The 17,519-nt window shown below is 38.6% G+C and overlaps 2 protein-coding genes across 3 annotated transcripts in view; one reads left to right on the forward strand and one right to left on the reverse strand.

The window, feature by feature from the left end:
- FLVCR1 (FLVCR choline and heme transporter 1) overlaps positions 1-12,768 on the reverse strand; it is a 29,846-nt gene extending 17,078 nt beyond the window's left edge. The window contains exons 1-3 of one of the 2 annotated variants that reach the window (XM_079107156.1): positions 11,975-12,767; positions 7,787-7,931; positions 1,694-1,834 (exon numbers count right to left, since the gene is read on the reverse strand). In XM_079107156.1, the coding sequence (XP_078963282.1) occupies positions 1,694-1,834; positions 7,787-7,931; positions 11,975-12,706 (1,018 nt within the window). In that variant the 5' untranslated portion in view covers positions 12,707-12,767. Of the gene's footprint in view, positions 1-1,693; positions 1,835-7,786; positions 7,932-11,837 lie in introns of those variants that run through there. The other variant, XR_013758307.1, reaches the window with a different exon arrangement.
- On the forward strand, positions 4,968-5,403 carry LOC306641857 (small ribosomal subunit protein eS26-like). Its single transcript, XM_079107184.1, has one exon. The coding sequence runs from the start codon at positions 4,973-4,975 to the stop codon at positions 5,318-5,320; it is 348 nt and encodes a 115-aa protein (XP_078963310.1). The 5' UTR covers positions 4,968-4,972; the 3' UTR covers positions 5,321-5,403.
- Positions 12,769-17,519: the final 4,751 nt, after the last annotated feature.

The following is a 17,519-nucleotide window of genomic DNA, read 5'->3' on the forward strand; positions in this document are numbered from 1 at the left end:
AGCACCAGGTGGTGAGATCTTTAAGAGGTAGGCCTAAAACAAGGTAATTAGGTTATGGAGGCACCACCCTTGGAAGGGATTAATAATGGACTTGTAAAGGGTTAGTTTTCACAAGAGAAGGTTGTTAAAAGTGAGTCAATCCTATTCATTGGCCCCTTTCGCATGTGGCCATTTCCCATTCTGCTCTCTCCCATGTTGTGATGCAGTCAGGAGGAACAAAAGTGACAACCTGCTCTTGGGTTTTCAGCCTTCAAAACTATGAGTTAAATAAATATATATATTTTTTTTAACAAAGCACCCAACCTCAAGTATTTTGTTATAGCAACAGAAAATGGACTAATAGAATATGATAGCAAAATTCTGTCACAGCACTATTATTGAGATTCAGGTATTCTGACCATAAATCATATCCCCACATACAACACATATATGGCAACCAACCAAGCAGTGGATCATTTACTGAGCACCTACAATGCACTACAGCTAATGAGTATAAAAAGCATATTTCCTGCTTCAAAGATCTTACCTCAAAGCAAAGATTTACAAGGCAATTCATAAAACAATATTAATAAAAGAATACTTAAAAAGAGACAAATAAAAACAGCTGGCTGCTGTGGCACACGCCTCTAATCCCAGCAACTCCAATTTGGGAGGCTGAGACAGAAGAATCGCAAGTTTAAAGCCAGCCTTAGCAGATTAGCAAGGCACTTAGCAATTCAGCAAGACCCTGTCTCTAAATAGAATTTTAAAAATGGGCTGTAGATGTGGCTCAGTGGATAAACAAATCTGAGTTCAATCCCTGGTACCAAAAAAAATAAAAAATAAAAAATATACATAATAATAATAATTCTAAAAACAAATAGAGGAAACATATAAATCAAAAATGGAAAATCTTGGCAATTGTTGAAGCTGAGTGACAGTGTACATAGTGATAGGTACCTGGGAGTTCTTTAGATTAAATGTTCTACTTTTGTGATTAGCAATTTTCACTGAAAACTGAGGAACTAATCCTGTTGAAAGGGTAAGAGTTCAAATCAGGCCGTAAAAAAAGAGAAGCAGCAAGTAACTTCTGAAGGCAAGAAAAACACAAATCAGGGAGTGTTAGTGTAAAATGTAGGCAGTGTTCATATAAAAACAAACAAAAAACCAAATTTTCAGAAAACCCTGAAAAGAACCAAATTGTAATGGTATCTGCAGTCAAAGCTACAGTGTAGGATGAGTAACTGTCAGCTTAACTTGAAAAATCTAGAAGAACCAGAATTGTTTTTAAAAGTTAGAACTGATTAATAAGATTCTCTTTATATTCATTTTTGATAGAGCAGTCAAAATAAATGCCAGTTTGCACAGGGTGAAAGAAAGGGGCTGCTGTCAGCACTTCCCACATGCTGATTGCATGTAGTCATAACTACAGTTCATCAATGACCTAGACACTCTAGAGAACTCACAAGAAAAAAGACAGCACTTCTCTATTTGAGATCTATGTTTTTTATTTTGAAAGCATGTAAAATGATCCGTCATGGATTTTTTGTTTGTTTGTTTGTTTTGCTTTCCGTTCAACATTTAAATTCATGATCATGCTACGGAGCTCACTAACCAATTTCATGAAGGTTCAAACTACCTTGTTAAATGAGAAGGATCCACAATGCTCAAAGGTTTATATGTACATCATAGAAAATACAAGAAAACCACTTACCATAACTGATCAACAGAAGGACAAAAGGAATATTTTTAAACAGGTTTCTTATTGACTTCTTATAGGAGTAGTCTTCAGGGGGACTGACTTGAAGAGCTGCCTGAGCCTGACTTGGAGGGTATGGAGGTCTTTCTTTGAATGCTGGGAGTGAACATGAAAAGGATTATATGTAATTAACATATGTGTAATAAATTACCCATGTACAATTCATAATTATTTGTAGCTCGCTTTCTTAGTGAGCAGACAGAATCAGTTTAAGGAAGTAGTGAATGTCTTTTATGGTAAGGTTTTTCATTTTCACTGATTTCTAAGTGCAAAACAATTTGGTAATATCATCTCAGCCCTCTGAAGCTGACTAAAACACAAGAGATTTTGGCCAGGTCACTTATCTGAGCTACAAAACCATCAGTAATGCAACACCATCTTGCCCACTGATTATTCCATGTTTAGGGGATCAAGATTAATTTTTACTATATCAAGGATGCTATTTTTAAATTAAGTTCAATTTGTAATTAGAGGTAAGCCTCAGGTACGAGCAAGTTGATATACTACTGAACATTTAGAGGACTGTCTTAGTAACTGTTTCTTCTGAAATTTGATGCAAAGTTCATCATCTGATTCAGTGACACTTCTGGAACTGAAGAAGTCCAGGTAGCCTTATGGAAGCAAGACTGTCTTTCTTGCTCACTCACTGGAGCGGCATATGGAAAATCTAGGGGTGGAAATAACAGATAAGAAAGCGTGGCATATGGAGTCTGATGCTATAAAGTTTTAGTAATGTTTCTAGTTAGAGATTTCACATTGTTCTTAGCCAGACATATAAAGACCTCCTTTGGCTAGGCAGAGAAGGATCAACCAATTTCCCAAAATAGATGGCTAGGGAGAAATTTCTGTAAGGTTAGTGCTGTGGTTCGGATAAGTGTCCCCTAAAGGTCCATATGTTAAAGACTTGGTCCCTAGGGTGGTTAAAGATTCTCTAGGTGGAACATTTCAGAAATGGGGCCTGATGGGAGGCCTTCAGGTTACCAGGAACATGCTCTGGAAGGGGACTGTGGGGTCGTAGCCCCTCCCTCTGTCTCTTTTGCTTCCTGACTCATGATGTGAGCCAGCTGGCTCCACCACACTCTCTGTGCCATGGCCATCCAGCAAACACATCAAAAGGCCTAAAGCAAAGGTCTCCCCATCATGGACTAGAACCTCCAAAACTATGAGTCAAAATACCCTTTTTCTTTTTATAAGTTAATTACTTAAAGTATTTTGTTATAGTGACAGAAAACTAACAGGCTAAACACAAGTCATGACTAAGTGATAAAGAGTTGAACTGCATTTAAAAATTTGATGTCAGAAATTAAAATCTACCCTTTTTAGTGCCTCAAGATTTTAAACTAGTCATAAAAAATTTTAACTACAACAGAAGGAAAAGTTTATACCATTGAATCTAAGATGCTTGCACTCAGTGACCTTGCCAGGAATCACTAGGTTTTCACACAACCATGTCTCCATTACCACTAATGTCAGATGTCATTGATCATTAAAGGCATCTCAGTTTCAGAGATTTCATGAAAACATACACCTTAGAATTTAATCAATAGAGTAAATTCAAAGAGAAAAAAGAAAGTAAGTTGATTCGGAAAAAAAGTAACATTTCTGGAAGAATAGAATTTCTGTTTTTCTTTCTTTACCTCTCTCTCTGGTGACAATTTCTAATTTCTGCTTTTCTTTCTTTTTTCCTTCCTTCTGTTCTTTTGTGACAATTTCTTTCTTCCAACAAGGGAAGCCTATTCTAAGTGGGTTAGAACTGATGAACCTGTCAACTGGAATCATTTGGAAATTTTAAAATAACACGTTTTGAGATTCTATCCAAGTTCAATAATTAGAAACTCCAGGATAAATCTATATTAAACAAAGAACTCCCCAAATGCCATCAGTATAGCCACTTGGGTTTGAGGCTCACTGGGACAGGAAAAAATATCCCTGATAACTTCCACAAAATACTGCAATTCTCGAATTCTCCTGTTTGCTGCTAAAAAACAAAATAAAGTTCTTTGCTGGTCAAAACATTAATTATGATATAATCAAAATGTGTCACACTGAAACATACATCTATTTTTAACAGATCTCACAACTAATTCAAAAGGAGATATAACTCATATTTACTATTTAATATCCTTACTTTGGAGGACATAGATATAAAATGCTTAAGTTGTTGCAATTCTTCCTCCTCCTTTCACCCTATCTGATCCTCACACTGTTAAGATGTCTGGTGTCTTTTACTGAAAGTTTTTTTGTATCCTAGTTAGATAGGAGATATCTGTTTATTAACAACGTTAATACAGAATACTTACAGTTGTAAAAAATTCAGACTAAAAATTTTGCTTACAAGATAGCATGGGTATTTAGTGAGTTTTAAGTCTCTTACTTAGGTTTTTATTTACTATGATAAAATGAAGTCTAAAAGGTCCAAATCTGAACTCAAATTTCATGTAAAGGTGAACATAATTTTTACCAGTCTTTAACTCCACTAGATTTATTTTCTGAATATAAGTGTTACCATTGAGTTCAGATGAACTATCTCTTAGCAAAATCAAGTCTGTATTTCACAATTACACCCTGTAGTAAAGTCAGACTTAAGTTTACATGAAAAAAAAAATGAACAAAAAGCCAATGGTGTATGACACTGAACTGCTATTTTTAGTGCTTACATTAAACTGCTATTTCCTTCCTTCCTTCCTTCCTTCCTTCCTTCCTTCCTTCCTTCCTTCCTTCCTTCCTTCCTTCCTTCCTTCCTTCCCTCCCTCCCTCCCTCCCTCCCTCCTTTCCTTCCTTCCTTCTTTTTCTCTGCAATGCTGGGGATTAAACCTAGGGCCTCATGCATGCCAGGCAAGTGCTCTATCACTGAGCAACATCCGCAGTCCTCAGTTTCTGCTTTCTCCTTCATAAAACAGAATTAATAATAACAAGCTATTATAAGAATTATATGATATGAAATACCTAAAAGAATTTTGCAATTACTAAATATAAGATATATTGTCCATTTTGAGAAACATTATTTTAAAAAATCAGAGCCTTTGCCTTAGTGGCTTGAAATTCTTAAAAACTAAATAAAATGTATTTCTGTTAAAAGTTTACAGCCTACATATAGATATCTTAAATAGAAGAATCAAAAGTAAAATGCATACTGCTATATATGCTTGTGTTTAAGTACATTAGTATTAAATGTTTTTATTAGCATTACTTTTGGTTTCTGTCTTCCACTTATAATAGTGAATCAGGTCCAAGATGACCAAAAAAAGAAGGAATAATGGTCGTGCCAAAAAGGGCCGCGGCCATGTGCAGCCTATTCGTTGCACGAACTGTGCTAGGTGCGTGCCCAAGGACAAGGCCATTAAGAAGTATGTCATTCGAAACATTGTAGAGGCCGCAGCCGTCAGGGACATTTCCGAAGCAAGTGTTTTCGACGCTTATGTACTTCCCAAGCTCTATGTGAAGCTGCACTACTGTGTGAGTTGTGCCATTCACAGCAAGGTGGTCAGGAATCGATCTCATGAAGCCAGGAAGGACCGAACACCCCCACCCCGTTTTAGACCTGCTGGTGCTGCCCCACGACCTCCACCAAAGCCTATGTAAGGAGCTGGGTCCTTAATGAATGAAGAAAAGCTATCTTCTGGAAAAAAATAAAATGGGAATTATAATTCAAAAAAAAAAAAAAATAGTGAATCAGGAAAAGATTTTAATTGGTACATTTAAATTAAATGGTAAATTTATTGCTCTGCTGCATAAGAACAAATTTTAAATATGACAGCATTACCACTTATATGAGATGAATTTAAATCGGAAAAAAAATAAGGCAAAGTAAGATTAAAATGATCTATTTTATATATAACATTTTATATATGGCGTTAGATTATATAGGCTTAAATCTGACCTTGGGTGCTTATTTAGAGTGAATTTGGGCAACTTAAATTGATTTAAATTCCTTGACCCAGCTTTCTCATCTGTGTGTAAAATGGGAGTGATGGTAATAGGGCCTTCCTCAAAGGGTTATGGAGAGTGGAGTTCAGCATGCAGTGCAAGTGGCCTCTAACCATGAGCACACATCAGCAACCATATGTGAGAAGCTGCAGTGGGGTTCTTCCAGTAAGAATGGGGCATTAGTGTGAAATTCAGTGGAAGGCTTGGGTGAATTTCCAGAAAGGCTGGATGAACTTACATTCACATGTGAGCTCCATGAGGGAGGGGAATAGGGTTCCATGGCCTGAACCTTCAAGACAGTATTTTAGGAAGACTGCTGAATACCAATTTAGTACACCACGTTGCTGAAAAACTTCAGCAAAACTAAAGTATTTTATGAGAATTTGGTTGGATTTCCCAGGTAATCATGGGTAGAAATCAGAGGGCCAGAGGATCATATCTTAGTAATTCAGGAGCTTAAGTGGGGATTTTTTAAAAATCCAAATTTTCCTCAAAAGCAAGTATGTGGACAAGAGGAAAACAGAGCAATAAGCCAATGGTTATACCTGTTATGATTGTTCTTCCTTAGATAAAAATCTTATATTAGTATCAATTTAAACATATATACACACAAATATATAATTTCATACTTTTGAATATCTGATGTATAATTTACTACTCTCTTCTAAAGAGACAACTAACTGAAGATGATATAAAAGGAAAACTGGAATTTATGTTCTGACACATAACAGTCAATGGAATGAGAATTTCATACCTTAAAAATTCCTATTACTAATGAAAGATCCATTTATGCAAAACATACAAAAACAATATTTCCTGTTTCAACTAGCAAGTCAAATATGGCTACCGGAAAAAGCAAATTTAAGTGGGTTTTTATTTATAAAATGTTTTAGAAACTATGTTGAATAGTAGAGGGATAATTTGTCCTTTTTCAATAATCAGCACACTGTAAATATGCCACTCCCTGATTAAATGAAAATATAAAAACTAACCTTGTGCAGATCAGACATATCAGAATGCTTTCTATGCTACCAAGAGAACATTTTTTTCATCATCTTAAAAAGGGAAATTAAGCATGTAGGCTAAGCTTCCTATACCTGGATCCTGCAGTTCATCTATCAAGACAGTCTCTATTGGAACACTCTAGAGTCTTCAGTATACATTTGTCTTAAAACTGAGGATTTCACATCTGGAGATCACAAAATATGAATTTTTCATTACTATTATGGCCACACTATAAGTTAATATATAAATCTTACACTTTTGCCTATAATATTTAATTATAAATTTAAATTATTAAAATCCAGCTTTTCAGCTTTATAGTTCCTTTCTTCTCCAACTCCATTTAAGATATAGAATGCCAAAGAGCATTTTTATCGTTATGTTAACAGCCATATTACTTACATATACCTAACTACCTTTTTTTCCCTGAAATCAAAATTGCTTCCCATTAAAAATAAACTTTAAAAAGCAGACCTTCCCAAAGCTTCTTCCAAACTGGTGATGGCTGCTTGCAGCTGATTTTGACTGACTGCTTCAAGAGACAGGCCCAGACGAGAGGACTCAGTGACGAATGGTGGCAGCCGTGCTTTGCTGGAGTGGCCTAACAAGCAGATAGTTGCCACAGTTTGAAATCCTGCTGAACAGCTTGCTGCTGCCCAGGATCATTCACTGGTCAACACTTTTAGATCCAGTTAATTTTAAAATTGGGGATCCTTGGGAGGACTTATCATTAAAAGAAAGATGGTAGCCTACTTGCCTCATTTCAAAGCATGACAAGAACTTCTTCCTGGCTAGGAAGGTATAAGATGTGGGCCATGTAGAGAAATATGGGAAGAAGAGGCAAGTAATATGTTTGAAATCAATAATTATCAGAAAAAAAAAGTTAGTAGGGAGATCAATGAGATGGATTAGTCTTCAAATCTTTACAACAGTAGAATATGTGTAGTGGACCATAATGTATCCCTAAGGTTGTACCATCATTTACCTGAGGACCATACACAGCTAGAATGAAACAAGCAAATGGCATTTGTGATAGTATCAATAAAAATGCTCAGGGTTAGTTATTCTCATCTCTTTGTCATGCATTTATCTAAGCTTTAAGGAAAACAATTCACTTACCAATTACTGTTAAAATAAATAAAAGCGTGGCGACACCTGATGTTCCATAAAACATGATGCTTATATTATAAGCCAGGAGATCTGTGTTATTCTGTGTGTTGGGCACTAAAACAGGTGGTAGTAAAAAGCCAACTGCAGTTCCAAGCTGTAAAATGAACAGTCCTGTTAACAGCTCACATCAATAGAGAAAAAAATAAATACTGGCATTTAACAGAACAAAGAGGACAGCTAATATTTACAAACGTGCACTGTAAATTCTAAAACTAAGTTCTATTGTCCTTGTTACTACTGTATTGTTAAAGGGAAATTGCCAACAAATCTCTTTCCTTTTCAACAAATATTTACTGAGTTCCTATTATCTGAATGATTCTGCTATAAAGTTGTGTAAGATACAGTCCTTACCATTTCTATGCTTACAATCAAAAAGGGGAATAAGAATATGTAAAATAGGACTGAGAAAAGATAACCCACAGAATGAGAATCTTTGTAAATCATATATTTGACAAGAGAGTGGCATCCAAAATAAACAACTCTTACAACTGAAGAACAAAAAGACAAATATTCCAATTTTAAAATAAGTAAAGGACTCAAATAGATATTTCTCCAAATATACGCAAATGGCTAGCAATCATATGAAAAACTGCCTGTATCTTTAGTCATTAGGGACAGGCAAATCAAAACCACAATGAGATTCCACCTCACACCCATAAAAGGGCTATAATAATAAAATAACAAGTGTTGGCAAGAATGTGGAGAAATTGGAACCCCTGTACACTGCTGGTAGAAGTATAAAATGTAGTAGCCATTGAGGATAACAGTTTGGCAATTCTTAAAAAAATTTAACATAAAATTACCCTATGATATAGCCTGGGTATATAACCTCAAAACTGAAAACAGGTGTTCAAATAAATAATTGTATACAAGAGTTCATAGCAGCCATAATCACAATATCCAAAATATGGCAATAACCCAAATGTTTATCAATGGATGAATGGATAAACAAAATGTGGTATATGCCATGAAATATTATTCAGTTACCAAAAGGAATGATGTACTGACATGGTGCTATAACATGTATGAACTCTGAAAACATGAAAAGTGAAAGAAGTCAGAGACAAATGGCCATATACTGTAAAATTTTGTTTATATGAAACATTAAGACTAGGTAAATTGATGTGGAGAGAAAGCAGTTTAGTAATTACCAAGGGATAGAGGGAAGGAGAGTGGGGAGTGACTAGTGGTACTGGGTATTAGGAAGGGACCAAGAAATGTTTCATGAAGGCTGAGGCAAGAAGAGTTAACATTTAACAAATACTTCACTTGCTTCTTTCCAAAAAGATGGATAGAAACAGTCAAACAGGTAATTCCAATAGACTGTGGTAGCACAGAACTGTGATGGAGAATTAGAGAGTTCTAAGACTGGGGAGACTATGCAATTTATTACCCAAATCAGAACACTGTTTAGAGTAAAAGGAACTTGAATCTGTGCCAAGCAACAGATGTATACACAGATTAATCCAGGTCAACTGGGACATGTGCTCACTCTGAATAGTATATTTTGTAGGAGCCCCTTGTACAAACTTAGGGTTCAAGAAAAGTTTCTGGAGAAACAAAGGGCTGAAAAAGAAATTGGAGTTAGCCAAATGAAGGAGTAGTGTTCTAAGCCAAAGGACATTAGGTACAAAGGTCAGGAAGGGGAGACCATGACCTTGTAAGAAACTGTCAGTATGCATGGTCCTTCTCAAAGTAGAGAAAGACTGTGTATGTGCAGAAGCGGGGCATGGAGAGAGATAAAGAGCTAGCAGGAGGCAGATCTGGAGGGTCTCTCTGGTCACATTAGAGGGGTTTCATTTTATCTTAAGGACAATGGAAGCCTCTGCAGGGGCCAAGGGAGAGCTTTGAACAGATGTGCACATTAGAGAACAGGCAGGATGACTGTGGAGAACAGAGGGAAGGCAGCAAGGGCTGCAGATAAGATCAGTTAGCATGCTCTAGATCAGCGCCATAGGTGGCCAGACTAATAGCAGCAATAAAGGTGAAAAGAAATGAGCTACAAGACAAGGCTAATTTTGAGTGGTGGGTTCCCATGAGATGTGGAAATATCCATGTGGCAAAGAGTCTGAAGTTCCTTCATGCGCTCATCATATTTTTAGGGAGAGCCTACAATGTTCCAGGTGCTGATATAAACGGTAATGATAATGATGTGGTAGTGTAGTGATATGGCTGTGTGTATTCAAACCATGTACCAATTGTCATGAAATCTACATTCTAATGAAGGGGAAGGGAGATGACTAATAGACAACAATGAACAATGTATGTATAAATAAATAATAAATAATAAACATGAGAGTGATAAATGTGATACAAAGAATGAAAATATAATGATGTGATAAAGTGACTGAGCAACTCTAAATGGGATTGAGAAATGCCACTGGATATTTAAAATGATTTTAAACAGAGAGTTGAGTGACACTAAGGTGGTGTTGTTTTTGTTTGTCATTTAGAGTAAAGAATTTACATTTTATGTACTGTGGGAAATCATCAGCAAGTTCAAAGCAGGGCAATGACATAATTTGATCTATGTTTTAAAAGAGTCTCTCTATACTACAAGTCTGATTATTATACTACAAGTCTGATTAGACTTGTAGTATAGATGCAGAAATTAAAAGCTACGAATTCAGGAACTAGACAGACTTGAATTTGAATGTCACCACTTACTAGTATATGACCTTTATAAAATAATTTCATTACTGCAAGCCTCAGTTTCTATTATCTATCAAATGGGGAGACTAACAGTTCCAATTTTATAGTATTAAATTAAATGACACAATGCATGTAAAACAGTGTGTTGCTAGCCTTAGGGAGTGCTCAATAATGCTGAGTATTATGAATAGTTACTCTATAAACTAGGCTGAAAGTACATCCTTGGGAATAATGAGCAACTGCACAGCTATTGGAGCCAAGGAAGGGATGAGAACACAAGGAGAAGGTAGGAAGAAGATCCACAAGTGTAAAGTTAAAAAGAAGTCTACCTACAAGTAAATGTTTCCACTTATTATCCATAAAATAGATAATCCACATATGTAATTGTAAATGTAAAATCCTTTAAGAAAATAGCTCCCATCCAAACATGCAGATGCAATCAACTGAAGTGTCAGTCATAAATTATTTTGAATACTATGTTTCAAGCTACCCTTTCTTCTACACTTGTAGAAAAATAAAATAAAGCATGTAGTCAGTCTTTACGTATATTAAATAAATATTCCTGTGATCTTGAAACTAGTGTGAGACTTGAAGTAAGAAAGTAACATTCTTTCGTTAAACATCTACTGCGGCAATATATGTACAGAGAAGTAAAGATTTGATGTACAAATTTTTAACTAGATACCCTCAAACTGAATAAACACTCAAAATAATTTACATAAAGTGTTATAGGACCCCATACACATAATTTAAATTACAATGAGAAACAGTCTGCAATTTTAAAAAAACACAAAAATCATTCTACCTAGTAATGCTTCTGAAATGCTAATGTCATGAGATTCTATGGTATTAGGAAAGACTAGGTCATTTCTTAATGGAGACTTAGCAAAAAAAACATACTTTGGCAATGTTTTCCACGATCAGCGATTTGTCTCGTATAGTCTTATTGTTAAAAGTTAGTAATTGGATTCAGCAATGCTGTGAAATCTTATCACCAGATTTAGAAGTCATTTATACATGGCCATTATGTGCCAGGCTCTGTGCTGACTACTAGTATATATGATTAAATAGAGACTGTTCACAATGACCACTCTAAATGAAAACAAACTTCCCAGAATCCACTACTTTCCTTTTGCAAAGTACACACTGGTGATAAACATAACACCTACTCAAGTCTAGTTCATTAATGCATTGACAAGTTTCCTATTACATTAAGCACATTCAGGCCAATGCAGTTCATTTACAATTTTCAAAGCAAGATGACAAGATAGTCTTTGTAAACTGATTTTGAAAGTTCTGTCCTTACAAAGAAACTAAAAAGCCTCTTTAATACTAAACTGTCTCTTACCTTGCAACTACTCATCTCCTCTTCTTCATTGTATAGACAAAGGTCTCCTGAGGCCCATTCATATGCCTAGCTCACATGGACTATGGATTTTTCTGGTCCTCTAAGGATCGACTTTCCCCTCTCACTCCAGTCCTTACCTGATTGCCCAGCACAGCGGTGGCGCAAGCTGTGGACACCTCTTTGGGTCCAAACCAAACTGAGGCGATGTGGGAGGGCAAGCCCAGGATGAACACCTGGGCCACGGAGCACAGGCACTGGCCCAGCATGGTGACCCAGAAGAGATGCTGCTGTACACTGCCACACTTGATCCAGGCACCTAGGCAGTTGAGGCCAGAGCCCAGCAGGGCGGTGAGTCGCAGGCCTTTGGTGTCCAACAGCCAGGTGGCTGGGAAGATGAGGGGCACGTAGGCCAGCATGTACACCATAGATAGCCAGTCAATGTGCAGCAGGGAGACGCCGTAGAAGCCCTGGAACACGTTGCTAATGATGCTGTACTGGATCCACTGAAAGGCGTTCACCAGCGAGTACAGGCTGAAGATCAGCAGCACCACAAAACGCCGCGTGGAGAGCGCGGTCCGGGGCAGCGGCGTCCCCTCGGCACCCGGGGTCTCCTCTCCCGCGTCTGTGGGCAGCAGCCGGGCCTGGGTCTCCTCTTCCGGGGCCAGCAGAATCTGAGGCCCGCCTAGCGCTCCGGCAGCGGGGCTGTCTCTGGGGACCCCATTCAGGAGCAGGCAGCCGGCACCGGGCCCGTTCTGCTGCTCCACGGTCACCTCCCCGGCCGCAGTGTCCCTCGGGACCGGAAGGTATCCTTTCGCAAGCGGGTGCCCAGGAGCCACCGTCGCCCCCTCCTCATCGTCTGGTCGCGTCATGTCACTGCTCCCTGTTGCCGCTTCGCGCCCCTGCCCACCTCCCTACCTCTGTACCCCGGTCCCTCCCGCCACCCCAGCCCCACCACCCCTCGGCCCACAGCTCCTGCTGCCCTTCCCGGGTGGGGTGGTGTGCACACTGGCACTGCCTGAGTGCGCAGGTGGAGGCGTCCTCCCTACGCTCCACCGAGCGCCAGTCACTCCATGTCAGGCCCCGCCCCGCGAGCGCCGCGTCTGGAGTGGTGGCGGCCCGCCGGCCAATCAGAGGGCACCTTCTCCCGGCGCAAGAGCCAATCGGGAATCAGCCGGGAAGGGCGGAGCGAGAGCAAATGTACCCGGAGGCTAGAGAGGAAGACCCAGCTGGGTGTGTGCTTCTTTCAGGAAGGATGGGGAGGGTCCGGGGGTCCTCTGCCTCGCGTGGCTGGGCGGGCTGGAGGTGGCCGGCGGATTGGGCAGCTCAGGGAACGAGGGGGCCGGAGAAACGGGAAGGACCTAGAGTTGGGTACCCAGCTCACCACCACGAGGGGCTTCCCAAGGTCAGAGGGCGAATGTGGCCTCTCGCCCCAACACAGCTGTCTGAATGGGACCCTGGCTCCGGAGCACACGGACCACGTTCTGGGGGTTCGTGCTATCTCGGCAGAAGAAAAATACCAGAAAGCGTACTAGTCCAACGGGAGAAAGATTTCGTCAGGAATTTGTCCTTACAAAGTTGTAATTTCCCCACTTCCACCACGCTGGCGTGGAATGAGGCCACTGAGACGTGCTATGCAGTGGAGACCCTGTCGCTTGTTCGTTCTGTAGGACCAAGATCTGTGGTTAAGAGTAAGTGGACTCGCACATTCTGTGGATTCCGTGGGCGCCAGGTACCAAACTTGTTTTGAACGATGTGTGCCAGTTACAGGCTGTGGGGAATAAAACATTAAAATGAGACATAGTCCATTTACTCCTAAGTAAACAGAGCCTTGGGGGCTTCCTGGTGTGGAGGAAATGTGAATCCTACCACTCCTTGGAAAACTACATTTGAAAAAAAAAAATGATACCGTAAGTATTCACTATTAAAGTGAAATTAAAACTAGGTATATCTAGGATTCTTTTTATAGGTTTAGAAAGTACTGATATCTGGAGCCCTAAAAACTGTACACCTTTTTATTGCCTCTTACATTATTATTTTGGTCACATACAAAAGTATATCAGGCAGCTGTCAGTACGGGCCAAATGCTACATAGTCCTAAACTCTAAGGAATATGTCATTATAATGTCATCCTGGGCCACACTATTTAAATTACCATATGCCCTCCCCCACCCATGCCCTTTCCCTGCTTTTTCTTCGTAGCGCTTACCACCATCTAAATGTCCTATATTTTATTTATATTTTTCTGATTATTTTCTTCCTTCCCACTAGAATGTAAACTTCATAAAGGCAGTACTGAGAGTTTGTTGCATCTTACTGCTACTGTTTTCTGAGATTCTGAGAGGACCTACCACACAGTGCATGTTCAGTGTTCATTGAATCAAAAACTTGGAAGGGAACCAATTTTGACCTATTTATTCCACTCCTGGGTGTGTACCCAAAGGACTGAAAATCACCCTACTGCACTGATGCAGTCACACCAGTGTTTATAGCAGCTCAATTCACAATAGCTAAGCTATGGAACCAATCTAGCTGTGCTTCAACAGATGAATGGATAAAGAAAATGTGGTATATATACATTATGGAGTATTACTCAGTCCTGAAGAATGACTTTATGACATTTGCCAGCAAATGGATGGAGGATCTGGAGACTATCATACTAAGTGAAATAAGCCAGTCCACCCCACCAAAAAAAAAAAAAAAAAAAGATTGAATGTTTTCTCTGATATGTGGAAGCTAACCCACAATATGGGGGGGACAGAAGTACAATAGATTGACAATGGGGAATGAAGGGAAGGGAGTGGAGATAGGAAAAGGAAAGACAGTGGAATAAGCATGACATAATCTTCCCATGTACATATATGAAAACAACACAGTGAATCCCACCATCATGTACATCCGTAAGAATGAGATCCTAACTAGAATAATATATTCCATGCTCATATAATTATATCAAAATGGATTCTGCTGTCATGTATAACTAAAAAGAACCAATAAATAAATACATAATTAAAAATAAAAAACAAATATTACTGAATGCAGTTAATGAGCATTGAGTTACTATTATGTTTAAAAATTGCTTGCTTTGTAAATGAATATATATATATATATATATATATATACAATTTGCAGAAGCTAATTATATATAATCTAAAATAATCTCCAAATAGATGCTCAGAAAATCATTCTGGTGGGTGGATTTATAAGATTTTAAATATATACATATATATATATTCATTTATAAAGCAAGCAAGTTTTAAAAATAATAGTAATTCAATGCTCATTACTGCATTCAGTAATTTTTTTTTTATTTTTTAATTGTTTATTTATTTGTTGCTCTTTTTAGTTATACATGACAGCAGAATCCATTTTGTGAGCCTCGCAAATGCTAGGTAAGCGCTCTACCACTGAGCTGCAACCTCAGCCCAGCAGCTTGAATTTTAATGAACCTTCTTTGTTTAACCAATCATAGTAAACATTCAGGTATTTGCAAACTTCTCACCCACTTCCTGATACCAAAATTATATTCAATCTCATTTCCCTATTATCCAGTTGAGAACTGGAGATAATTTCTTGCCAGATTTGAAGGTAATTTTTCTCTGCATGGGGCAGCTTCCTGAATGTATTCCTACAGGGAGACCATTCTTCCTGATTGTTAAGAGATCATTTGTCTTCTCTACATTTGGGTTGGGAGTTCCCTGGGCGTCCTGCACAGCCATTCAGCAGCTAATTTTCCTCCCTGTTTTTCCCAGTTGGTACCTACCCTACTCTTGCCCACCTTACCATTTGGGCCTTTGCTGCATATGACAAAGCTCTGTGTCTGATGCTATTATCATCTCTTTGAAGCCTACCATATAGGGAGTCTATAGTAGTGGGAAAAGGCATCAGATCTAGAGACCATCTACTTAGGACTGAATCCCAACTTTAATGCTCATTAGCTATATGACTTTGTGCAAGTTACTTAGCTGTTTGTAATAGGATAGCAGAATCCTGCTTTGTAGGATTGCTATGAGGATTAAAAGATTGAACAATGGCAGGCATTCTTTTACAGTTAGTAAGTCGATCTACGGTAATGGCTAAAGCTCCAACTCTGAAGCCAAATGGCCTTGGTTCAAATTCAAGCTCTTTCACTTTATAACTGCATGACCTTGAACTAGCTACTCTGTGTGCGTGTGCGCATGTGCGCGCTCATGCGCGCATTCAAGCGTGCGCTCATGAGCCTATATGTGCACGACTGTAAAATAAGGGCAATGTTCTTCAAAAGGTGTTTGTAAGAAATAAATGGCTAATAAATATAAAGCACTTAAACAGGGCCTGATTCCTTATCTATGCTAATATTCAGTAAATCACTCATCACCATTATCAATTCATATAACTCATATCTTTGTGTTTCTCATAGTCATTTCTCATTCTCATTGTAGTGACTCAGGTTAGATTCCCTGTCTTTACCTGTTTAAACCTGCTTGGATTCTTCTACAGTTGTTTACTCCACACTCTTTCAGAATGAATTTATGATTTTAGGACCCATCTCTGGAGGGTGCTCTCAGGACGCACCCAATCGGCCACATGCAGTGGCTTATTCTAATGACCCTTGGTCTAACAAGAGATAGTTTTCTTATCATCACAGATGACCAACATTTGAACCACCTTGTGACATATCTGGACAATTAGATGGTCCTATGTCATTCCTGACAAACACTGCAACAAACTAGTCAGAACAAGTATGTTGTAGATAGAATTTCTAAATTCCATGGAAAATTGAGCTATGTGAGATTTAATATTTCTTCTGACTTTATTGCCATGATTTATGACAAGTGAAATATGATGTTTCTAATGGAAGGATTAGAAAAAAATTCATAAAATTCAACAAATTCCATAGAGTTAAAAATGGAGTACAGAAAAGGGAGAAATTCAGCAGTACTTCTTGGAATGTCATCCTAAATCCTTAATCTTGTCTCCTCTTTCTTGTGGTTTCAGTGGTAGACACTTATTAACCAATTTAGGCATGAATCACACTTCATATTATGTGTTTGAATGTATAACATAACATGAACCTCAATCTCTGTAAGAAAAGACACTACTGAAAACACCACTTGGCTAGGAATCAGGATGGGATTACACTGTTATGAGTGTGGAATGCCAGTTTGGAGAGATGTGAATAAGTAACAGATCAGTGATAAGAGATCTGAATATCTAGGAGCCAAGGTTCACGATGCCATTAGGAGTGATGTGGCTGTTCAGGAGCAAAGGTTTCCTACAGTGTAAGAGCTTCAGAGGATGAGATGCATACCAGAATAATACTATCATACATACAATCCACAATGCTACACGGGGAGGTGGGTAGATTTTGGAAGGCTGCCTTCATTTTGCACCACTAACCACCACACTCTGTCCTCCCAAGCTGCAGAGGCTGTGCTGTTTGTGAAAAGATTAGGTTGGGAATGGAGGGGTGAAGGAGAATGCTGGAAATCAGAATCCTCCCACGTGTGCTGCTTCTCCATGTTGAGACATTTTATTTGTAGGCATCTTTTGCCTTCCTGGGGGGAAAAAAGCCCCAGGATTTTCCCTCCTTTGTGTGTGTTTTTTGTTTGTTTTTGTTTTTGTTTTGTTTTGTTTTGTTTTGTTTTCCTCTTGGTCTCTGATGCTTGTCAACAAGTTGTCAGCACAATGGAACCACACTGATGC

The sequence above is a fragment of the Sciurus vulgaris genome (genome assembly GCF_902686455.1).
Source record: "Sciurus vulgaris genome assembly, chromosome: 12".
NCBI lineage: Eukaryota > Metazoa > Chordata > Mammalia > Rodentia > Sciuridae > Sciurus > Sciurus vulgaris.